General features: G+C 47.6%; 2 protein-coding genes across 2 annotated transcripts; both read right to left on the reverse strand.

Annotated features, from left to right (window-relative positions):
* Positions 1–287: 287 nt before the first annotated feature.
* LOC135898818 (uncharacterized) lies at positions 288–5,321 on the reverse strand. The gene is made up of 2 exons (XM_065427987.1): positions 5,196–5,321; positions 288–1,019 (listed from the first exon to the last, which is right to left on the reverse strand). The coding sequence occupies exons 1-2, from the start codon at positions 5,319–5,321 to the stop codon at positions 288–290; spliced, it is 858 nt and encodes a 285-aa protein (XP_065284059.1).
* A 2,914-nt stretch (positions 5,322–8,235) lies between these two features.
* LOC135898720 (venom allergen 5-like) lies at positions 8,236–23,497 on the reverse strand. The gene is made up of 6 exons (XM_065427826.1): positions 23,089–23,497; positions 21,898–21,988; positions 18,888–19,066; positions 17,260–17,357; positions 15,716–15,809; positions 8,236–8,742 (listed from the first exon to the last, which is right to left on the reverse strand). The coding sequence occupies exons 1-6, from the start codon at positions 23,389–23,391 to the stop codon at positions 8,395–8,397; spliced, it is 1,113 nt and encodes a 370-aa protein (XP_065283898.1). The 5' UTR covers positions 23,392–23,497; the 3' UTR covers positions 8,236–8,394.
* Positions 23,498–25,569: the final 2,072 nt, after the last annotated feature.

The following is a 25,569-nucleotide window of genomic DNA, read 5'->3' on the forward strand; positions in this document are numbered from 1 at the left end:
TTCTACAATCACGTGCTCTACGTCGGTGTTGGCTATCCTGTCGTGGCTTATGGCGATGAGTGCCTTGCTGACTAGGGTAGCCGTTCTTCCTTTCTCTTGAGTCTCGTAACACGTGTATCCGGCGAGTGTTGGTGTCGTGCCCGTCTCTTGAAGCGATATGATGTCAGGCGGTGCTTGTTGCGTGTGAATGTATTGTTGGAGGAGGCCCTGCTTCTTACGGTAGCCTCTGCAGTTCCATTGCCATATATCTAAGCTTTCTTGCTTGCTTAAAGTTGTACTGGCCATGTTTAAGCCTCGGTGTTGTTTGCGGATGTGTCGGCGAGGGATGCCAGCGCGGGGCGGTGGTAGGCCTTCTCTCTAATGTTCTCGGTAAACTTCTGCTTGCGGATGCTGCTCCGGAGCTCTGTGACTTGTAATTGCACTTGCTGCATTTGTTGCTGCTGTTTCTGCATCATCTGCTGCATCATTTGCTGAATCTCTGCTTTAAACGTGGCGAAATCCTCGTTGCCTGCTTGCCATGGGGCTTGGGTTTGTACGGTCTGTGGCTGCGTAGGGCTGTTCGACCTAAGGTCTCGCACTGCCTTCGTTAGCTCTGCTATTTGGCGTTCTAGCTCTTTCTGCTTAGCGCGTGATAGCTCTAATTCACGTCTCAGCGCTATTTTCTCCGCGTCCTCCTGTCTAGGCTGTTCGCGGTGGCTGTTTGTGTTGTTCTTTTCGTTAGCTACCTCACCCGAGTGCGGAGCAAACCAAGGGTTTTCGGCTCCCCAGCTCACCTTGACGCCGCCGCTCTTTCGGGTAGGCTCCTTCTTCGTCTTCTTCTTCTGCTGCTGCTGCTGCAGCTGGCCTGCTCCCTTAATGGCCAGGGGCGGCAGGGGCGGGAAGGACCGTGACCGGCTCCGTGAACGGCTCCGCGACGCCCGGGATCTCGAACGGCTCCGCGAAGTCTCCTCCTCCGAGCTGAACCATCGCGGCTTCTTGCCGCGATGGTTCTTGCCGATGGTCTCCGGAATTTTGCTGCACTACATAAGTGCCTCATATTGTTGTGAATATTTGCTACGGTATGTTTTTGTCCTTAGGCAACCAGCTAAAGCTTTATATAGCCAGGGACTGCCCATTGTGTTATCGGACAGATTTTTCTTTCTAATTTCTTTCTTCCTATTCTTGTAAATCTCTATGTTATTTTTTTCTTCCATTCTTTGCCACCGATTCGCTTACCCTATTTCTTTCACTTTCTGAAGACTCCCGGTTGTCTGTTGGTGCACTCATTACCTTTTTATAAAAAATATCTGTATTATTAAAAAAGAAAGACACCCTGCATGTACGGTCTTGCTGTTTTCTAAGTGTAGGCGCCTATGGCATCTTATTTCCGATGGCCATATGACAACGAAGGTGGTGGCTGCGGATGAAGACAAGTTCCTGCCTTAAGCAAGTAAGCCGGCTATGTCGGCTTGAAGAGCAAGAGTAAAGACGGTACAAATTTGTAGTCACATTTCCACTTTTAGGCCATTTTCCCATCCCGCCAACTTAAGGAACGAATTCGAGCGTACAGCATCTGCCATTGCCGAGCTTTAATTGGCTGCCAACGAGACCCGACGTAGCTCAGCCGCAGCTACCCATTTATCCACCAGTCCATACAAGCACCGTCGCCTCCTAGATTGCACTTACACCTGAGCAATCTCGGAGGCCACGAGTGAACATCGGATATCGAACGAATTCCGCTTACGTGAAGCGCATGGCGGGCAGTATGAGCACAAAATTTAGTTTAACATAGAAACTATATCTGTGCTGCTAAGAGCAGCATTCCGGGCAAGTTGGTAATCCATTGCTTAAATGATATTGCGCGACATAAAAAACGACACGGACGTGAAAGACGACGACACACCAAGCGCAAACTTTCAACTAAGTTTATTGTGCCACTGCGTCATTTTATACATGGCATGCACGTAGATCGCGCATGCGCTTACACGGAAATGAAGTGCGAAATCATGTAACATGGTTACGTGTCGTGTGATGCCGCGTCCAAGTAACGTAATTCTTTTTCTGTGAGAGCTAGAGACGGGAAGCTGACACACGCATCACCCAATTTTGCGATCATCTGTGCTTCAGATATCTCACGGATGAGCTGCGTACTGCCACGGGAAACAATCGCACATTGATCCTCAAGAGGTTTGCACCCATGATCGCGACAGTGCATCGCCAAGAAACCGCCAGAGCCGTTTTTAACATTGTTGCTGTGCTCACGGAGCCGATCATTGAGGCAACGCCCAGTTTGCCCTATGTATTTCTTGCCCCATGAAAGCGGAAGGCTGTACACCACCCGGTGTACACACTCGACAAACTTTTTTCGGTGATGCTTTCTGCATTTATCGGAAGGGACGGCATTTGGATCTGTCAGCCTGCAAAGCCTGCCGAGCTTGTCGGGAGCAGAAAAAACAATTCTTACATTCGCTCTTTGGGCAATTTTTTTCAAGTTGTGGGAAATCCCGTGCATGTAAGGTATGACACTAACTTTAGGCCGTGTGCCAGGAGGGGCATCGGCAACTGACTTTTGCGTACTGGATCGCGCTTCTCTTAAGATGCGTTCCGCGACAGACACTAGCATCACCCTGGGATATCCAGCCAAGGACAACCGTAAAGTTTGCGCTTCTAAGCTTACGTCCACAACATGGCAGCAAGACTTGCTAAGGGCATTCTTGAAGCACAAACTGACAATGGCCCGCTTAACAAGCTTAGAATGTGCGGACGTATACGGCAGAAGTGGTTTGTTGGCTCGCGGCTCGTACGACCAACACGTGTGGCAGTCCTGAAAATTCAGGCGAAGATCAAGAAAACGAAGAGACCTATCTGCCGGCATCTCATGAGTAGTTTGAAGGGGGGCTAAGCACTTCTGAAACGTTTCTAACGCTTTCTTAGCTTCCAGAATGAAGGCATCAGAAGAGCAGTCAATGAAAATTAAAAAGTCATCAACGTATCTAAATGTTTTAAAAACAGCAGTGCCTTGCACTTGTAAAGAAATGTCATGGTCTAAACAGGATAAAAACAAGTCACTAAGAATGGGAGCAATGCAAGAGCCAATACAAACTCCGCTCTTCTGCAAAAAACATTGGTTATCCCAAGTGATAAAGGTGGAATTAAGATAAATCTGTAAAAGTTCTAAAAATTGACTGCAAGACATGCCGGCCTCATTCTGGAAGGAAACAGCACCATACTTATCTATGCATTGCTCAACACAAAAAAGAATTACGTTACTTGGACGCGGCATCACACGACACGTAACCATGTTACATGATTTCGCACTTCATTTCCGTGTAAGCGCATGCGCGATCTACGTGCATGCCATGTATAAAATGACGCAGTGGCACAATAAACTTAGTTGAAAGTTTGCGCTTGGTGTGTCGTCTTCTTTCACGCCCGTGTCGTTTTTTATGTCGCGCAATATCATTTAAGCTGTGCTGCTAGTCGTGCTCGAAACGTTATTTGTGTATTTTTCAATTGGGTGACAGTAAAATTAAATATTTAACTTGTTATGGATAACGTGTACTCACAGTTTGAAGGATGTTGGGTAGTCTTTAGCTTATAATGTTTGTTAATGCGCGTTCTTTGGCCCTATTTTTATGCGTCATACAGTGCACTTAGTTGGTTTCCCCTGTTTCCTTTGTGAAGCAAACAAGATATGTTGTTTATATTTTGTTAAAGAGAGAGAAGTATTGTCCACTATGTACAATAAAATCTTATACTGTGTCGTTTATTTACTTTGCAGGAAAATAGGTTTTTAAGCGTAAATAGCGTTAGAAGCGTACTATACGAACCACGTAGGAAGTTTGCCAAATGCCTTGAAAGGAAGTACGTGCCAAAAAAGTTGTTTTAATTTTGAGGGAGTAGGGGCTATCGTACAATTGCTTGATTTACTGGAATGGTCTCGAGAGCGTCAGTACATTATGAGCTTTACCAAAAAAAAAGAAAAAAAAACTCGCCATCCCGGTCCTGCAAAAGTGTATGTCCGGAGAAGCGTTTGAAAACCACGACTACACCTGCTGAGGGGGGTATATGTGATGCTTTATGGTGTTAGAGAAATTGTAGTGCTATTTCAGAGTAATTGTGGGAATGGGAGTAATGGTGATTTTTACACTACGCAGCCGTACGCAGTATGCTAGGCTGGTAATTTTATATACGAGAGGCTAGGGACGTTACACCCCTACGTAGCAAGCTGACGTCACTGCGGAAGCTTGCGCAGCAGTAATATTTACCGAGAAACGTATACCGGGAGCGCTACGTGCTTTGAATTGCTGTAACGAGCATGTTATCATCAATTACGTGGTTGGGATACTCGTTTTGAGCTTGTTCTTTATTGAAACGTATGCTATTCTGTATGTTGTATGCATGATTCCAAAGAATGTACGCACGGTTCGCTTCACTTTGCCGAGTGCTTGTAGCCTCTGCCTTACGGGGTTATGAGTCATGCACTTTTTGCTTGCTTACGGGGGTATTAGCCATTGACGATGATCTCTAATTAATATTTTATTAAAATGCCCAGGAACAGCTATAAAGAATACGCTGTTGTACCTAATACAGAAAATACTACTATGACCACTACTACTACTACTACTACTACTACTACTACTACTACTACTACTACTACTACTACTACTACTACTACTACTGCTACTACTACTACTACTCATAATAATAATAATACACGTCACGTGCTTATGAACAACACTGAGATATGCATACTGGCACACGCGTGCAGTAACATAATAACTAAGACAAAAAAAAACTATAGGACCATGTAGTCAAGAAAATGAAAGCAGAACACTTGGGCGCACTATGCAATAAAGATTACAGTGACGTTTCACTTCGTGAACGCGGGTCACGCGCAAGCGTATGAGTGATATTTCCTATTTGTGCATTAAGCGTATATTACTTTAAATATGGTTCGATTCTGTGCAAGTGTGGCGGCTTTTTCAAGACTTTTTTATTTTGTATGTTTTATGTGCGCTGTTCGATTTTTATAAAGTGTAAAGCGCCATCAGGGAAGATGGTAAGGTACAAGAAAATGCAAAGTTATATTATTTCGAGCAATTTGGTAATGCCGCATTCACACAATTTATTTTCCCCTCTTCTGCTTCGTCCTCTTCCGGAGTCTCTTGGGCACGCCAAGCTCGCGCCTTTTGCCGGACTTGTCGAGCTCGTGCCCTGCGCTTGGCGACGACTTCGGGGTCGGTCGACCCGCGCTCGGCCTGCCGCCGCTTGCGTCGCTGCTCCGTCTTTCTCGCTCGGCGCTCGGTCTGCCCGTCACGAGACGAATCCGGTGCCTTCATGGCGCACACAGAACTCGTAGCAACTGCCAGAGGAGGTCAACCCAGCGCGCCTCCCCGGCGCTTCGCCTCCTTTCTCCTTACCCGCTTCGCTCAACATCGCCTATACTTCCCTCTTGGCACATTTGCATTGCCGCGTGCTCGGCGTGCTCCTGCGTGTTTTCCCCAGCGCGCGGTTCTCCATCCCAGGTATCTTCCGGCTCCGGCGATCGCTTGCCCGGCGGCGATGCTCATAATCGCGCCGATTTCGCAGGCGGGACATGTATACGCTTGCGCATAAAAAGTCGCACTATATATAAAACAATTACGAAATTGAAATTCAGGGAAACGAAAGTTATATTTACAACAGAAAGAAGGAGAAAGACACGTGTTTATTGTGGGAAACTAACCTATACGCAACAACGGGACATTGGTTTGGACGAGGTGGTTCATTCTTGGTTGGAATGCGGCGCGACGAAGACAAGAGAACACAAAAACACAGAATAAACGCCGACTGGCATGCAGGCAAGCTTGAACTGGTGCCTCCAAATTGAGCTGGTGACATTGCCACTCACAACATGTGCAATTTGCAACTATTCCATCCTGTCTCGCAGCCGCAATCTATAGGTGAACTGTCTCTCCTAAGCTGCCTGAGCTGCCTTCTGTGCGCGCTCTGGAAGTTCTTCGCAGATAAGAGTAAAGGTAATTTCGGAGTAAAGATAAAGCATATATAGGTTGTTACTTTCAGGCCTGTGCTAGCGGGACTAAACTCTTATTGGCGGCGAGGAGTTACGGAGTCGCCCTCTATCGGAAGCGCCTCGCTGGCGTAGTATGAGGGATCACGTGGCGCGCTCCTCATAGGTTTTGCTGTCAGCGCTCACTGAAAACACCGCGCGCGAGCTCTCCCGGACATTTCTGTAAGTGCTTTCGAAACGAGAGAAGTTTGTTACTGTCTAAATAATAATCTTGGGCAAACTGAAAGCACACAATCGTTTACAGCCGCTATCTCTTTACCGAATACGTACAGTGAACGCCACTGCGCGCGGTCGCCGCGATGGAGTCTCCCGAACCGGTTTCTTGCGTGAAAGGTAGGTAAACGCTGAGAGCAAACTATGTGAAATATGTTCTTATAGTGTTTGTATAACTAAATGGAGCGTAATAGAATGAAGCCTCAATGCAGCGATCGCGCAGATTCACAGCGACCGACTGCGCGTCTGCATGCTTGTCCGCGCACTGTTTCGCTTTCTCCGCACGCGCATTTTCGCACCGTGCCATGAGCTTTAGGCCGCAGAATATGAGCATATGACAGTATACAAGCAACCATTGTTGCGTGGGCGCTATCAGAGCTGTTCAAAAATAATTTCATTGTACAGACTTCGACGCCTACGGGACTGTGATGTGCCGTCGCGACGATTCAATCTTCTTTTTTTCTAAATTCTTTGATCTTTCAAAACTATTTCTCTAGTTGCGTCGCACTGTATGTTTATCGACGTTCTCAGCGTGCAATTTCCCGCTGCTCCTTTTTTGTAATCCAGTGCATTAATTAATAACCCAAACATGACCATATGCCATGCTTTCTTTAAATGTGCTTCTTACCGCTGCCTATCCACTCCACTGAACTTGCCATTATCTATAGTATCGACAAGTTCATAGACTAAACCGTCATGACATTAGTCGGGCAGCGGACTCGGGCGAGCGTCTCAGTGTGCGTTTTCAGAACATCGCAGACCGGGCGCCGTAGCAGAAATCTTCCTCGCGTCTTTGCTTGCTGCATACCCGAGTTATAGCCGATGACTGTTTGCCGGTTTTATGTTTTGCGAGCCAAGCTTCACACAGCTTCGTGTCCTGCGGCTACGTGCGAATAAGGCTGACACCGGCCTCCGTTACGTGCGTCCGGCCCTGCGGCACCGAGCAGTAGCCTACCATGTCGCGCGCCTTCAAAGGCAGCCATTACCTATTGTAGTGCTTTCAAGCGTTGTAAAGGAGACACTCGAAGCGGGAAAATTTCGCCTCTAAATGAAAACCGCAGCGTACGAGGGAATTTAAGCTCGTTTTCAGCTCGCTTCGGCGCGCCCGAAGCAGCCGGCGCGGCCGCTATGTCCACGTGATCCCTCCTAGCACGTCACGCCGATGGTGGCGCCAGCTTTTCCAGTGGTGGAGCTCGAGGCCAATACTCCAGATGGCTCCTCTTGACATTCTTCTCGCGTGAAGAAACATGGATCTACAGTTGTGGTATGGCTTTTTTTTTGCTTCATCTTGCGTTTTCTGATCGGCGAACACGGCACCCCGCTTTTGTCGCGAACACACTGACGCGCACGCATTCGCAAATACACGAGCGCAGGACATTTATTATGACACGCCCACGCGTGGAGCACAGGCTTGACAATGAGAGACATTCAGATTATTAAAGTTTGCTCTGCAGTGTGGTGCGCGAATCTAGCTATACACCCTTGGCCAGCAGCCTGGCCAAGGGTGTATAGCTAGATTACCATGGGGTGCGAACTATTTACATATCTTACCTCCTATCTACGGTCACAGGGACGCTCCTGCTACTCACAACGAGATTATCAAATATTTCTACATGTCCAGAAGGGTCTTTCCACCCCCTCACCCCAAGTTGAATAGGGCACAAGCCGTTTCGCTTAGGCTCCTACAGACCAGCACATATCCGTGTCTGTCCGCTCTCCACGAGGCTTACCCCGAAGTGTATCGCGACGACGCCTGCCCGTCCTGCGGCCAGACCTCCACTCTACCCCACATGTTCTGGGAGTGCGGGTCGACATACCCCAAGTTCATCAAGGAGGAGTGGGGCTCGCTTCTGCGTAGCCCCGCTCTAGAAAAGCAAATCCTGGCTGTCCGGCGTGCCCGCGACGGGGCCGGTGGGCTAGACCTGCCGGTCCCGACGTGGGACTAGCCGGGTGCGCGACGAGTTCGCGTCCTCGCCGGACCTACAATAAAGTTTATTCACTCACTCACTCACACATGTGCTTACGCGCGCAAGCCTATGTACTTGCGTGCACAATCTATCGCGCACACGTACAATCAAACTGCCCATCACCAGCCCGGTTCCGAGCGCTCTTCGCTGAACGTCGCAGCGCTAGCCCCACGTGTTCATAGTGCTCACGGCCGTTGTAGTTCCCGTGTACGGGCCTGGTGCTGCGCCAACGTCGTAGTCACCTCCTCTGCGTCTGCGCAGGGTTACAATGCTAGCGCCGACGCAGGCACCGACAAGAAACGCCGCGAACAAGGCGCCAGTGTACCACAGTGTGAGTCCCATGTCCACAGTGTCGTCGGCCTCACCGTCCGAGTCAGTTCGCCCACTGCCGCCGCCACCTCCGCCGCTCCCGCCGCCGCTGCCTCCACCGCCTCCACTTCCTCCACCTCCTCTAGGAGGGACGGATCCTGTATCACTGCCATCGCTGTTTGGATCCGGAGGCCCGCCTCTCTGCGTTAATTGAAAGAAGAAGTCGTGGTAGCGGTTGTTTATTGAGGAACAGAACTATGCAGGTCAAACGCAGATTTTTCAATCTATGCGAAGCGAAAATTTCGTGAATCGGTTAATGAAGTGCTATAAATTTGCCTATTTCATTCCTGCCACTTCCTGCCCTTCTTGCCATTCCGCACACAGTTGCTGGGCAATGTGACAATTCTTGTATTGCCGTGTATTTCTTCTTTCTTTTCATTTAATTTAAATACATCGCTCGCTTCTTTGCCGATCCCACGTTGTGTGCATGTGCCATACTTACAGGGCGTTTTTGTTTAGCTGCGTCAAAATTTTAAAATTAGAAAAAAACATAAATCACGGTAACCTTATGCTTACCATTTCAGTGTACGGACTGGCAGCCTCTAGATACAGAGCGATTTCCGCACTTACGTGCGTAATTAGTGAAGTTACGGTGATTAACTTTCTGATTATCAACAACAGTTGGCTAAAGTAAATGAGCACTTTGGGGCCCGTTCTCGACACTACCTATTCTAACAATCAAATTTTGAATAGCGGAGTTCATGAGGGAGCTTCGCGAGTGATTAGTTCCCCTTGGCAGGCTCCTTGAAACCGAAACTGGCTGGAAAAAGGGCGCCTGTGTCGTCGATGTCGCCCCCCTCCCCACTCCTTCGCCTTTCGCCAAGTCTCGGAGGTCGCCATGGGTCCGCGGCACCGCAAGCAACTTGTGTTATCTCCTTGCTGCCTGCGGCGTTGGCCTAGGGCTTCAATGCCGGCGGGCTGCCAAATTTACTTCGTCATTCCGTTGGGCGCCAACCCCGCTCTTTGGGCTTTTAGGTAGTGCAGGCACGGTGTCACATCAGTCTGTAGCGTCGACTGTGAACGACACATGTGGCTCAGAGTGGCTTCACTGGTCGACACTATAGGCTGTCGGTTAAAGGCGTTAAAGGCGCATACACATGGGCGTATGTGTGTGTGTGAAAGAAATACGTACACATGTGCAAGGAAGTAGCTTGCTGAGCAGTGGGTTCCAGGAATAAAGCTGTACTGAGTGCACTCAACTCCGGTTACATTACGCAGGTTGTCTTTGCTGCGCTTGTATATTTCTTTTCTCCCCCAACTCACAACGTGAGTTATGTTCCTATCTATTTTAGTTGACGCGTTTTTATTCACACAACTCGCACGCGCGCGTTGGAGACAGCTCTTCCGGAGAAAGGGAATTTTGAGTAAATATCATTCTCATCCCAAAGCTTGAAACGGCCTTACGTCGGTGGCAGTGGACACGTGGCGCCAAGAGGAATGACGAAGTAAATTTGGCGGCCCCACGACATTGAAGCGCTAGGCCACAGCCGCAGACAACAAGGCGAGAGAGAAATTACTATTTTATGATAAAAAAAATGCGCCGATGCCCTCAGTCCAGGGCGCGGCTTGCGGCATGCTTCAGCGCTAGGCCGATAAAGTCTGCAGAAGTAAGGAATCGGTGGTCGTGAAGGGTGGTTGCGGCGGTCAGCCACTCGGCGGAAGTGACAGGTGGGAGTGATGAGGGTTTGGGTAAGAGGGTAGTTATGGATGGAACAGTCATAGGATGTGCAGTGTGTTGAGACGATACAACCCGCAGTGGCTATTGCGAGGGAGGTCTTCAGTAAGTAGGCCTTGCAGAAGGTGCTTCCGTGCTTGAGTGAGCAGGGTGTTCGTTTGAGCTTGTCGTATGAATGTGCCCTGTTGTCTTGTAACGTCTTGGTGTAGCTTAGAGTATACCTTGCGCTCTTCCTGAAATGGGTGCAATTGTGGTGGAGGCGTTGGTGAGACGAATAGATTTGTTCGGGGGATGTTGGGAGCCTGGAGTATCATAGCACAGGCAAGCTCATTAGCTCGTTCATTTCCCGACATCCCCTCATGACCAGGAATACAGACAATCTACCTGTCGATGGATACATTCTTGGTAACTGTTTTGTTGTATGTTTAGGTAAGTATGTATGAGTTTTCTACATGCTGACATTGCATCAGTAAATATGATGGGTGCAGTGATAAGTGTCACTGGGAGATGCTGTACTGCCACTATATCGCCTGTAGTTCTGCTGCGGTCGTATTAGAGTTTGAAATTAGTTCACTGTGTATCGTCCGAAGGGTGTGAACCACCACCGCTATAGCAGTGTCTTTGTCTTGGACGCTAGCCTGTCATATGGGTTTCGCCAGGCCTATGTGTCTTTTGAAGTAGGCTACTCTTTGTGTTCTCCTATCACAGGGTGCATACGTGTGTGGGGAGTGGTGCGATTTTGAGGGGTGACCTAGTTTGCGGTGGAAGTGGTAACGTGGCTGGTACGGGTGTGGGTGGTTGTTGAAAGCCTACAATATGAAGTGTGTGTCTACCCTGCACAGTCTGTTGGAGTCGTAGTTCTTGCGTTCGTTTGTGCGTGGTAATTATTTCGTGATGGTATCGTGGCATCCTATGTCGGCAAGCAGTTGTGTGCTCCTGCTGACGGGGAGTCCGAATGCTAGTTTGGTAGCCTTACGAATTAGCGCATCGATGCGTGCCGTATCTTGTTGCGGAGATTGGTATAAGGCAAATGGTATCGGAGTGTGGATACAAGTAATGCATCGCGTAGGCGCAGCATGCCTGCTTCTTTTAGTCCACAGTTTCTATTCGATACCCTCCGCATCATGTGAAGAACTTGCTCTTCTTAATTGTCTAAGCAAGTGTTGTATTGTAGCGGCGGGGCTACCGTGTTTCTGTACGTGGGGCCCTAGAATCCTCAAACATTTTGGCTGGGGTAAGGGTGTGCTCTCGCACATGATGGTGATGCATGCGGGTTTCCACCTGGTGATATGTAATAGGAGAAGTCCCAATTTTTCTGGAGCACATTGGAGTTCAATTTGTGCCGTCGTAGCCTGGACTTTGTTGAAAGCTTGCGGCGCCTGCTGCGGCTTCTGTCGCGGCTCCTGTTGCGGCTCCCGTTGCAATCTCAGCTCTGGCGTTCCTCTCGAACGATGACGACATTGTGGGTAGGTGCAGGTGATGTTTCACTTTGAACATGGATATCTGGATTGGCATGTTCTCTGTATCTTAGTCGCTTGAGGTAGGCTGCCCGGCGCACCGTTTCGTCTACTGCCTGATGGGTCTCGAAATCTGGATCATCTGCCGCATGGTCCTATGCCGCAGTTGGGACAGCCAGGTTTGTAGTCGTGTGCACTGTTCGGGTCGGTCATTGTTTGTCCGCAAATATTGCAACAGTTATCATTTACTTTGGGGCGGATGTCCAATCAGTGGCTGATAGCTAAGCAGGTGGTGCAAAATTGGGCTAGGGGATGGCTTGGAACACAGTGGAGGATGCCCCCCTTTGCAGATAACTTCATGTGGGATGTACATATGCCTCGAAACGTGACGAGAGCCGTTCCTGTAGCGCTCATCATGCGTGCACTTAGTGTTTCGTAGTTGGGAGCCTGGAATCACTTCATTAGATCCGCCGGTGATGTGTTGGGTTTGATATTGTGTGCTATTCCCTTGCATGAGTCAGGTGGTGGCATGGCGTAGATCCTCGCAGGGTACGTTTGATTGCCGTAGCTGAATGATTCCAAGTTTTGCAACTTTCTGGCTGCGGCTTCATCGACACACTCTATCACACCCGAGTTCTGTTCTGTTCATTGCGTATTCTGAAAGGGATCTTTTTCCAGCCAGTTTCGGTTTCTACACGCCTGCAAAGGGGAACTAATTGTTCGCGTAGCTCCAACATAGGATGGGTAGTTTTAAGAACGGACCCCAAAGTACTCATTTGCTGTATAGCCACCTATTGTTGATAATTAGAAAGTTAATTACCGTAGCTTCGCTAATTACGCACGTAAGCGCGGAAATTACTCTGTATCTATAGGGTGCCAGTCCATACAGTCGAATGATAACCATAACGTTATCGCGACTTATATTTTTCTAATTTAAAAAATTTGGTGCAGCTAAAAAAACACCCTCTCTATATATAGTACAAACATTGCAGTTGCGCGATTTGGCGGTTCATTGCTGACGTTGTTAAGACTTTGCACCGCTGTAACCACTATTACGACTTTGTGGTCCCGTAGCGCTCGTCACCCGTTTCGTGACAGAGAATTGGTAGCGAAGACTCCGAGTCAGGCGTCGGTGAGAATAACGAAAGGGATTTTATACACTATATACAGGTCATTATACAGGACAAGATCGGATCGGCACTGGGGCCGAGAGCTCACAGCAAACGCGACTGTTCCCGCACGGCGACGTCCGGCGAAAACGCGTGACACATCTCACCACAGTCGAGAGCGGCACTGTGCTCCCGGTGGGTCGGCGGATGCGGTTTTTCAGGCGGCGCGTCGCGGCTTTTATAATCCCCGAGGAACCATTGTCACTCAAAAACGGCCCAATAGAAAGCCAGCACTCCGAGAGGTCCAACCAGAGACCACGCCATATATACATATATATATATATATATATATATATATATATATATATATATATATATATATATATATATATATATATATATATATATATATATATATATATACATACATACATATATATATATAGTGTGCAAATATTTACCGTCAACACGCGGCGCTCATTTCTAAGAGGTATATATTTGAAATTTTGACACAAATTACGTGGGACACATGGCATTTGTTGCAATGGGGATATTTGGTTCTATCACTGAATAACTTATAGAAAACAAGGCCAGCACCCTGAACACCTACATTTGTAGTAAAGATGGTAATGGCTTTCATTCATGCGAGCTATTCGGTAACAAAGCAGCGGCATCTACCCTGCCGGCAGCCACTCTCAGTGAAGTCCAGGAGAATCCGCAAAGAAACCTTCGCTTTAAAGAGAAAGGAAATACGGAACTCCAAACCTGATCACAAATGTGTGACCATGACTTTGACGCCTGAATAGCACCCAATAAAATAAAGGGGAAGGCGAGAGAGATCATAGAAAGAAGTGGAATTCCACAAAAATGGAGAATTGCATACAATTCATAAAATGACGCCAGTTTTTTAATGCGCTTCGTGTGTCACGAACGTGCACATTTTCGAGTTCTTCTCGCCCGCAGTAAGCGCTGCTCCACACACTGACACCTTCTTGCAATCGTTCTTTTGTTTGTTTTGGTGCTGATTCTTTTTCTCTTTCAATTTTTAGGGTTGTATTTGTTTGTTCTGACAATGTCACATGGAAAGAATCCCTCCCTTAGGTGATACCCCCGGCTCTTGAAGGCAGAAATATATACGGGAGGAAATGAACGCTAGCGCGGACGCATGTCACAAATGCTCCAGGAAGTTGCAAGATTTTTGATGAGCTGCATTGCGCACGTCTACGGGAGCCGCGTGAAGGGCGAGATCAGTCGATCGTATGACTGTTTCAGCAATACGTCGCACTCGTCGCACGAAGGGTCTGAAGCTCGTTACCAACGTACTGACGGGCCCGACAACATTGACAAGGAATTCAAGAAAGGGAAGCTGGGGCTTCATTTTCTCCGCTAATAATCAATATACAATATTAACCGACATCCATTGTACAGTGGCCGAAATGGGCAGTTCCCTATAGGTGGACTTTTACAGAATACCCCCTCAACCCCCCCCCCCCCCCCCCCTTCAGATGCCTGCAGACCACGGACGCCCCTGGCGTCTAATCTCTGGTTCTGTGAACTGCTTGATTCACCTGACGGAGCATTGAAGAGTTAAATGCACCAACGGTTGGACCCCGTGGGATACTTGTTGTTAGCACGCCTAATCGTTTGTCAGATGTGATCGGGCTTATATGTCCGGTAGGGTGCTTCAGAACCATCTGATCCGTCGGACTATGGGCAGCAAAAATGTTTGCTCCGGTTCGTGGAACATCCTACAAGGTGTAAATTTGTTGGATCCTGCTGTTGGTGTGGAAGGTATGCAGAGTTCGACGGTACTTTTGCGCATGTGTTTCGCGCTTAGAAGCTGTCTTACGAGCACAGGTGCCACGAACGTACCTAACATTGCAACATGGTTTCGTATGATTAAAACAGACCAAAGCTTTTTACAACGCTTCCAATCGTTCTAGCACATATCTGGGGCTGAATTCGCGAAGTTTTGAAGTGGTTTCTGCCATTGGCCGACCACTCTCGCTAATGATATGTCAAGCATTAGGATTGGCTGGAATTTTCTGTTACGAAACACTTTTAACATACAAGCTTTCGTGAGCGTGAGCCCGGTTATTTTCACTGGGCTCCTCCGGCTTACAACAAACCGGGGTACAATTGTGGACATTGCCAAAATTCGCCATGTTGTCGAATTTGCCATCATGTCACAGTTCTGACTCACTGGGCTGCTGTGGCCTCTCCGACTGGCTTAAAACGCCAGCAGGTCTGCCATGCAGGATGCCCCGAGTTTCTCGCTCACCCGAGTTTGCTCAACGACAGTCAGTGAACAAAGATAGCGCGGAAAGCGCGAAAGCAACAGCCAACAAAATGTCGAGATACAGCCACGTACGTCAACACGAGCGCACCCTGCGCTCGCTTCCTTGTTTCAAACACAGGAGACTGGGCAATGTTACGCGCCAGCTCCGCTTATTGTTATCAACGCAATATCGCGATATCGCAGCACCGTGACTGTCCCGCTATCTGTCTATGCGGACTCCGCGCAAGTCGCTTGTCAAGCCTTTCTGGGACGCATCACGGGCGTGTCTCCTCTTTAGAACATTACCTGTCTCTCCCCCATTGAATGCGAACAGTGAAGGCGTGGCACATTCTCACGCCAACCGTTTCCTTCCCTTCGAATGCGTGAAAAGATAACATTTTTTTCCTATAACTTACTTGCACTGGGTGGAACGATAAACAGCGGCGCGATCGGGAGATAGTTGTTCGCAACGCGCGTCCAGCTTGTGTTCAGTTTCGCCTCGCGATTTGCCAAAGCGGCGCCGAGTCTTCAGCCGCGCTCACGCCAATCTGTTCTTTTTGCTTCACTGGACACCGTAGTGGCGGTAAGCACTTACGCAAAGGCCTGTGGCTGGGTTGCAGGAGCTCCCCGCCGGGCACGCGCTGCAGGTCTGTCCAGGCAAGTATATTGGCCTTCCGCCGGTGTTGGCGCTGCAGAGAACAAGAATCCCGCGGTTGTGAGTGGCAAGGTAGTAAAGAAGGTAGTGCAAACATTGCAGGTGCGCGACTTGGCCTCTCAATTCAGACGTGCGCGCCGTTTGACTGCGACAGCGGGTAAGTGTTCGCAACTGGGTCTGCTTTGTCTGTCCCTCCGTCCTTTCCGTTACGCTAACGAGCTCTGCGTAGGCTTTCGTCGCCATCGTCCAGTCCACCTCAACATCCTCACGTTCCCCTTCGCCAGAAAATGAAGAACTAAATTGGCAATTTCGCCCGAAGAAAGCAAAGTGGCGCTTTGACTCCTCAGACGGTGTTCTAACTATTGTGGGTGCGAGGTGCAGGCGTAATGCGGCACGTAAGGTAACTTCTCTGGGCAGCAAAAAACTGCTCTCTGGAAGCTACCAGGCGTCTCACAACGCTAGTGTGACGAAGAGCGCTGCCTATGACGTCTGGATGGCGCACGAGATCAGACGAACGAGAAACCGTCGGTGTAAGTCAGCGCCCAGTGAAATGTAATATAACGTTAGCTACAGAGATATACTGCCCGTTCCACCTATATCAGTGCATACACAGCAGAAGAGGGGGGGGGGGGGGAATTCTGTGTCTACCTTATAGCGCACAAGCATGTTCACTTTGCCTGCTGCTGAAGTGCTTATTGGCCTTCGGGCGCCTATGTCCTTGTGACGCGTATCTCAGCCCAGTCAATTAGAACTTCAGCAGCAGACGAAATAGACATGCCACTAAGTGAACAGTTAAAAAGTACTCTTCCAGCTCAGCTAAAACACCAGACTGCTCATATAGTGGAGTGCGCAAAATGCTCATGCCAACAGCAGTAGGCAGAACGCTGCCCAGACTCCGGCAGAGCCGCTTGAGTGGAGTGTTGATGATGCGTCGATTTCTATTCGTCGTTGTTGCAGCCAAATAGTACTCCACGTATCCCGGAGACACAACCGCGGGCAGGAGAAATGCAAACTTAGCCGGTGACAAAAAATACCTCGGTAAGTGTGACGCATTTGTCGATGTGGGAGTGGATTCGTGTGTATGAGTACGTAGGGGGAGACGGTTGGCGCTCGCGTAGGCAGCAAGTGATTTAGTTTGTTTTTAATTGTCGTTTCCAGCATTTTCGAACGAAGAACGCATCAGCACAATGATAAGCTTCCATGAAAATTTAGACCGACGTTATGTCGCGCATCAGCCCAGGCGAACAACAACAACAACAACAACAACAACAACAACAACAACAACAACAACAACAACAACAACAACAACAACAACAACAACAACAACAACAACAACAACAACAACACTAAGAACTCCTGGGAAGCGCGTGCTTCAGAATGGTTGAGAAAGACCGTAACTTCGTTCACCAGCACGCGATAACGCGAAAGCGACCGGCAGCGATATATCTCCGGGTTCTTCAACAGTTTACCGCAGTTATACTTACGCTGGGGCGTAGTTACACACGAAGATTCTCGCGTATCTGCCGCCCTCCTTGTAGTTACTGAATCCGCAGCCGATGTAGCGTGTTTCTGCCCATATCATCTGATGCGTAGGAGTCATAGAAGGGAAAGAAACAAATAAAGATGAACACGCTGTCAGTGATACAAATCCGGAAGGGGCTATTGTAACTACAAGCATAGCGTGCGGTCACAAACCATATTACTCGGTTCACGACACAACTTCCTCAGTACATGGTAAAACTGGCGATACGTAACCACAAACACACCAAAGCCAAATCACGGCTCGTATTGAGCTTCTGCAAAGGAAGTTCGTCTTACACTATAAGAAAAGAGCCGGGGAAGAAAATGAGTGTAGCTGCTTAGTTAGGCCTAAATAGGGCGCTTTAGGTACTCAAAGGACTAACTGCAGGAGTGAGCGTGCGATGTGCAAATATCATGGGCTCGGTGTTTCGTCTCTGATCGGAAAGAGAGCGAGGGAAGAATGAATGGCAATAGTTCATTCACTCCACTGTTTTCCCCCGAGCCGTCTAGCGAAGCGGCGGAAGCAATATTGTCTCTTAAATCCAGGAAAGGTAAATAATTTTAAGTTAATATGCCCTGCTTATTGAACTAAACGCGGGGCAGTACTTTGCCTCTTTGTGCGAAAATTCAGTAGAATTTAAAACGCGCAATATGGCGAACCCTGCGCCTCCATGTGCCTACGATAATAAATGAACGATGCCCATTAAATGCGCAAGTAATTTTTGAACTGGCAGGAGTCCTTGGTCGGTGTTAACTATAACTTGCTTCTGTTCCAAGAACATTACAAACTGAAGTGAAGCGGTGTGCAGAGCAAGTGGGGCTCTCCAAATGACAGAACTTTAGCCTTCGTAGTCACACTGCGTGTCCCGTCCCGTTTGCGCTACACGTACATCACGTAATGTGTCTCAGGTTTAAGCATCCCAAGAATAATCGGGCAGCTCTCTTTTTGCAGTCGATTACGGTTGCAAGTACATAGAACGCCAGGCTGTCCCCGCATAGCGTATTTAAAGTGCTGAGCATCTATTGCATTGCCGCACTCTTGTTGCGCTGCCTAACAGGCTTCAAGTATTTCGCAGTTTCAGCCGAGCCGCCGTGGTGTAGTGCTTAGAGTACCTGGCTCGGTAACGTCAATGCGCAAGTTCGAATCATGCTGTGGCGGTGCATTCGTTTTGTCCTATATATGACTATTTTGTCGTTTATTGCTTTCTTTTGAGGAGCATCGGGAAAAGTGAAAATTCCTGTCTTGAGGAGCATGGGAAAAGAGCAACTGTTAGTTCTTGAACCACGTGGGGAGTAACAGTTCATTCCCAAAAGGACGAATGGTTGTGGCAGGTCAATTACACCTCAAAAGGATTAATCTCGATACCCTATTTCCTCCTTTTTTTTTCTAAGGATGTATAATGACTATTCCTCCGCACAAAGCTTATATGGAAAGAAATACCCACTGTTTTGAGCGAGTATAAATTTGATCATGGCACTTCGCCCGGCTGGCATAAACTGACGGGAAGAGCTCGTCCCCATGTAAAAGCTGCAATTATTCAACATCTCCAAAGAAAGTGTACCCGTCACACGAGTGTGCATGCTGATTTACCTGCGTAAAATGAGTCACGACGCCACGGGAGCTGCTGGTATCGAAGGAGAGGACCGCGTGCGGGTTATAGTTGCGGTACTCTAAAAACCAGTCGTCGGCCCACGTTTTGCCCTCGGTGGCAGTCTGCCTGGCCGAGTCGATAGCCCAGCCGAAGCACTGTCCCACAGATTTGAACCTGCCTGCGTGTCCAAAGAAACCAATTAAAGGAAAATTTTTGCGTCTCCGATTGACTGAGTCATTGATTGATTGAGTGATTGATTGATTGTTTGATTGACTGATTGAATGACAGATTCGGTGATTCAATTGCGTTTGACTTACAAAAACAGCACATGGGCTTCACGGGTTGTGAGAGACGCCGTTGTGAAGAGGTGCAGTCGCCGGCTTTTTGAAGGTAATTGATTTATAGACTTAAGCGAACCGACATAAAGCGTTTTGAGACTGCTTATTTTCGTGAAGAGGTGAAGAAAGTACACTGGCCAACACTTTGTAGTCTATCCTTTACTAGCTGTCACTTTCATCTGAAGGCAAGCTGCTACTAGCGATGATATATTAGTACGAAAGCTTTGCCCGCAGCCTTTCTTATTGTGCTCTTTTAAGAGGTTTTCTCATATCGCGCCTATCCCAGTGTGGTCGCAGAAATGCCCGGAATTGAACAGGTGACCTGTGCCGACACAAACGCGGCTGTGCTTGCAAGCGAGTCAAGTTGTTGTTTACGATCGACGCTTTTGTCGTCACGATCATAATAACTGCGTCCATCTGGACCTATACGACTGCATACAGTTGAACACCTTTATAACGAAGGGCCCGGGGCCTCCGGATTTATTCGTTATAAAGGTCACTTCGTAGTAAAGGTCGCTCACAGTATAGCACTTGCAACAGAACCAGGACAAGATTATTCCTTTTTTATACAGGTCATTTTGTTGTAGAGTCATTCGTTGCAGAGGCGCTCGACTTTTTCGTTGTAGAAGCGCTCGATTTTTTTGTTGTTGGCTGAGTCGAGGTTGTTGCAGCGACAGATATTTCTGCCCTGACGACATATGTATTTTTCGCGGGGACCTCACGTTCCACGCTTGAAACCTCGCGAAAAAGAAATGAAAAAAGGATCGCGTGGTCGAAATGCTGTCATGTCTCCACCAGACACAGCTAGTCCATCTTCTCAATCCTACATCCTACAATCCTACAGCTGCTATGTATGAGATTGTTATGGCCACTATGTTAGGATTGTCCGATGTTACGACGTTGGAACCGGTACCAGAATGTGACAAATTACTGTCGCAATGCTGGACACACGTGCTACGACCCGTCGTATATACGTCACTTACGACGTGCGGTTGTGCCGTATGAATGACTATATGTACTTCGACTGCTGGGATCTGTTGGACGTTAAATATAGAATCGAAGTGAATACAACGACTCCAGTGGCACCTCTGGCCATAATCGACGCGCGCGGTCATCAAACACGAGATTAAACCAGTCGAACCGAATGATAGTGGCCGACGGACGCGTAGCCTTTTTTTTTTCACTCTGGAAACCTGAACATCGTTTTTGCTACGACTTGTCATATACGTAGGATAAGTGGTACAATCGGCAGCGGAAAATCTGCGTCGAGCGCACTAATGAGCTGCACTAAGGACAGCAAGTTAAATTCTGAGTCGTTCGTAAGGACACGCTTGTAACTATTAAGAATGCTTGCGTACGTAATATACTGCAGGGATCGTAATTATAAAGCACACACTATTAAATTTGCCTACAGATCGCCCATTATCTGCGCCCATTTTCACGAAATATAAAAATAAGGTTACTTGTTTATTTTACCGAGTACATAGCGGGCGCCTCGCATAATGCATGAAAATAGACAGAAAACGAGGTTCTGTTGTTATTGGCAAAGCTCATAATAAAGTGAGAAACGCTTAAGTTTGGCCACACGTTACATTTAACATGCTCCCCAGTTTCTCCGAACAGTGACTTCGTGTGTCTTAGTTATCTCGGGACACTGGGAATCATAGCGTATAACGATTGCGTAAGGCTTTCAAAAGCGAGCAAAGCAGTGGCGTCGGTGCTGACAATTGTACGATTTTTCTCACATGTCAAGAAACGGTTCGTCTGCGAAGAATTAAGACAGGCACAGCCATCACTAGAGCAAGGTGAGTACTCTTCAACTCCCATAGACAGCAAGCCTATCAACTGTCAACAGGAAGATTAAGATCCATCCCCATGCCCCAACATCGGCAAAGCGGGACAAGCGTCGCAGACAAAACCGAATACGAACACAATCATGCGCACAGCCGGATAAGACGTGGATCTGCGGTGCCTGTCTGAGTTGAACAAGCAAATCTGCAGCACCTTACATGAGAGTGCTCGGGTCTAGGGGATATTCGGCACCGGGAAATCGAAGAGCTCCCTATGGAGCAACGACCAGATTCCTTTCATGAAAGAATTCACCCCGGGGGATGGCAGCCAGAGCGAAAGAAAAAAAATACTGGACAGTCCCTTTTACTTGAGCCGGGAAACTGCACTTCTTTATTTGATTTAACCGTGGCAACCCCGCCATAGGGCAAAACACGAGGACTGCGGTCTCTAGCAGTACTTTGGTGCAGTGCAGTCGTTTATAACAACAACACTAGCCAAAGGACTTTCTTTTTTCACAAAGGCTGCAGCAGATATCCTCAGTCGACATGCTCGATCACGTGACCCGTATACAGCATTGGGCGCGCGGAAAGATGGCGTGCTTTAAGCGACCACTCCTCTCGGCTCGCCCTTGCGTGCTCGCCTTCGCACCCGTCGCAGATCACGTGACCACCAGCACACGGCGCGCGCGCCGCTCGTGCATTGTTCTCGCCACTTCGAAGAAAGGCGGCGCTGACGGCAACGACGAAAATGCGCCTGCAGTGTGCATATAATTCTCATCTGAATAAAAAGATTTCATCTGCTGTGCACTCCGCAAGAGGGCATCGCTAAGTGCGTTCCGTTATGCGTCGCCTTCGACCAACGTCAAGAAAGTCGAGCTCACTTGTCGTTCGGGCTTCGCGGTGGTCGTGTCCACTGTAGTCGCACTGTTCGGCGAAAGCCTGCGCGACCTCGGCCATCTCGTCGTCCCACTCCTGCGAATGAATAGAATCCGCATGACGCCATTCCGTTCAATGTCATCTCTGCGGAACACAAATGATATGCTCAAGAAAAACCAACTTTGCCCTCTCCCTATTTCTCTTCACATACATACTAACACACGCGCACGTAAGCATACGTGCTTCCGTGTTTGTGGGATTATTGATCTTCCGCGTCGAAAGTGGTGGCCTATATACAAGGTGTCCCACGTAACTTGTCCCAAAATTTTGAGATATGCGAGTGCCACGTAGCTGGACAGAACCAAGGTATTGTTATCTGCCATCGCTTGGAGCAAGTGCGACTACTTTTTGTATTTCGAATAATTACATAATTAGTTATTATTAATCACTTTTCATATATTATAACCAGAGAAAAATTGTCAATCGGGAAATTGTAGGCCATCATGAAAAACTCTCGATCCATATTTCTTTTGCTCTGTGCGTGCTACTAATAGTTTTTTTGTCTAAGCGGGAAAGAAACCCGCAAAAGCACGTGAAAAGTGCCTTAAGCGACTGAACACGATTGTATATGCACTTAGGGGCACCAAATTATTGAATAACTTGAATGATACTCGACCTGATTCTCGGACGTGACGGTTGTACAGCTAAGCGCCGATAAGTAATTTTACAGAAAACACCCGAATTCGCGTTCGGGAGGTGGATAGCGTTTCATAATTTTGCTGAACAAATAGTCTAATTTCGTGAGACGAACTGTTCAGCAAGAAAGCCACATGATCAACGTTCGCATGTCAGGTTCTCGTCCTACATTTCGCGGCGGTTCAGCGGCTGTGACGTTCTCCTGCTCAGCGCGAGGTCGAGGGTTCGATTCCTGACCGCGCAACAGCTTATGATGGGGACGGAACCCAAGAACGCTCACGTATCTTCATTTGCGTACACGTTGAGGAACCTCATGCGGTCAATATTTAACAAAGGCCCTTTTCCACAGGGTCTCTCATAACCCCTTCCACTGCCTTGGGAATTTTAAAGAACAGTACTTCATTTCAGCTTCGAGTCTACGCGTCAACAAATAAATGATACCTTTCACGCATGTTGCCAAAGAATGTAACAGCAGGCCGTAGCGGGGCAGCAGCGCTCACCAGTTCGTACATGTTCTTCGCCGGCGGGTAGTTCGACAGTCGGCCTTGTGCGACCTGGGAGCGGTAGTCGTTGTGTACCTGCAGGGCCTGCTGCTTGACCTGCGAGCTCAGCCCGGTGAGCGCCCTGTCGAGCGTGCAGCGCGGGTTCGGACCCTTGCAGGCGGTGTGTGTGACGCCGCTCGGGAGGTTGCGGTACTCAGGCCGGCACCTGGCCTGGATCAGGGCGTCCACAGGGCCCAGGCGAACCAAATAAATCACGATGAGGACCAGGAAGAGATCAGTGGCCGCTTCCGGTGGGTGCATGGCGTTCAGGATTTGATTGGGTTTCCCTTTACTGATGGCGGCAGATCGGGAGATGAGGGAAGCTTCTTCTTTGTATTCTTCTGTCGAATTGGGCGCGTTGAGTTTAGCTCCCATGGGGCGCGTTAGAAGCACAGCAACATGATGATGATGATGATGATCATTATCATCATCATTGTCATCATCACAGTAATTCCAGGCAGTGGTACGTACCCAGAAGGTTTGATTGGCTAAGATGCGAGTGGTAAAACAATAAGAGGCAGATGGAATAATAGGAACAGTGATAATTAGAATATTACAGCTAGAAATTAATAATAATTTACAATTATAGTTATTTAAGAATGCAGCAATAAGAAGCAGAACGCATTGTTTAGAAGTCAGTACAGTATAGGGAAGAACAGAAGGAACTGAAAACTGGAAAAAGAAGATATAAAGAAAACGAGAAAGAAGAGAGGCCAGTATTACAAGAAAACGAATGAAATAATATTTGAAATTTACGTGGGAACATTCCTCAATAAAAGGAAAGGCTAATATAAAATTAGCGCACCAGTCTTGTGTTACAAATGAAATCAAACAAGGACGACGCCGGCAACAGCGGCGGTGACCAGATAAAATTTTTACTTTGTCACTTTTCCTCATATCAAAGGAAAAACAATTTGACGGTAGTCTTCCGATAACTTAGAGTGCATTTTTACGTTCGTGGCATTCTGTCTCAGGAAGTGCTCTCTATTGAACTCTGTCATGGGGATGCTTGCTCGGCCGTTGAGGAAACTGTGCTTTTTTGAAGGCAATTTGCTGGCAAATTGCTTTGCAAATTATGCTAATATACCTATTAATTATTTATTCGTTACCGACGTTTCACCCGAGGGCATTACAGTAAGTTGTAACAACAAGTTTTGGTCCCCATAAATAAACAATGCATTGCGTCCAATAGTGGTACAGGTCTAAAGAACAGATTCTCATTAACAGAAGGTGTATAATACACACACTTTCCACATTACAATATTACTGTGAGAATAATAAAGAAAAATACTACACTTATCATGAATATCATAAGAGAAAATGAGTATAAATAATATTTCTTGAATGAAGCGGCGCACGGTGCATGAAAACCAGTAAAAGTGAAAAAAAGTAAATAAGTAAACTGCTACCACAGTAACTGCAAATGGAAATTCACCGATGCATCAAGAAAGTCAGAGACGCGTGAAGTTTGCAGGACTTCCACGGAGAGTTGATTACATTGCGTTATCTTGCACGGAAGAAGTAATATTGACATAGCTTTACCTTTAGTCACTGGTGATGGCATGGTGAAACACATATAGGAGGATGACAATAGTCGTATCTGTGGATAGAACTGCGGTTAAAAAGTCTCGCAAAAATTTACTTGAAGAACAGTGTGTCATGTTAGAAGGTCAGGACAGTTTCGCTGCTTTTCTGTGTGCGTCACGCAACTTGGGAGTCTTTGTGGTCTATTCGTAAATCAGGCAGAACAGTTTTGTATTGTTTCCATGATTTCTTTTTCACTGATTACGTATGCGGCTCCCAAATTATGCACTCATATTATAGTATCGGCCGAATGATATATAGTTTTGTAAAGATCGCTTACTGTTTGAGGGAAATGTAAAAAAAAAAGGTATGAAATTCAGTGTGCGGCGGGCTTTTAAAATTATGTATTGTCTGCGTGAGCAGTCATTGTTGGGCCTGAGGAGAGCGCTACCTCTATATATTTCACCTGGTTTACGTCAGAAATATACTTACAGGGAGGTTAGTGCTTTCCGTTTGCGTGATAGGCGAATGTTTTTATATTTTGTGGCATTAAGCAACGTAAACTATTTTTGACGCACGAGTTAGTGAGTAAAACTTCATTAAACATAAACAAAGTAAGGCGCGATGGTCGGGGCCCTTATTTCAGGGCACCACTGGCACGAACGGCTCGCAGGGCTTGGTCGACCTTCGTCCGCAAGCCATGCCTCCCACTGCCTACTCCTCATTAGTGGACGTTGGTGTATTATGGGGCCGTCTATGACGCACGAAATGTATAAAATTAAGATCCGCTTGCAGCGCAGTCCTGTCCGCTTTCGTCCTTAACTTCTATATTTAATCGATCCTACGCGTAGAGCCTAATTTTAGTGGTTATGTCTTTCCCGAATGTCATGAATCTAAATCAAAAACAAAAATTTA

This window comes from Dermacentor albipictus, chromosome 3, assembly GCF_038994185.2.
Source record: "Dermacentor albipictus isolate Rhodes 1998 colony chromosome 3, USDA_Dalb.pri_finalv2, whole genome shotgun sequence".
Classification (NCBI taxonomy): Eukaryota; Metazoa; Arthropoda; class Arachnida; order Ixodida; family Ixodidae; genus Dermacentor; species Dermacentor albipictus.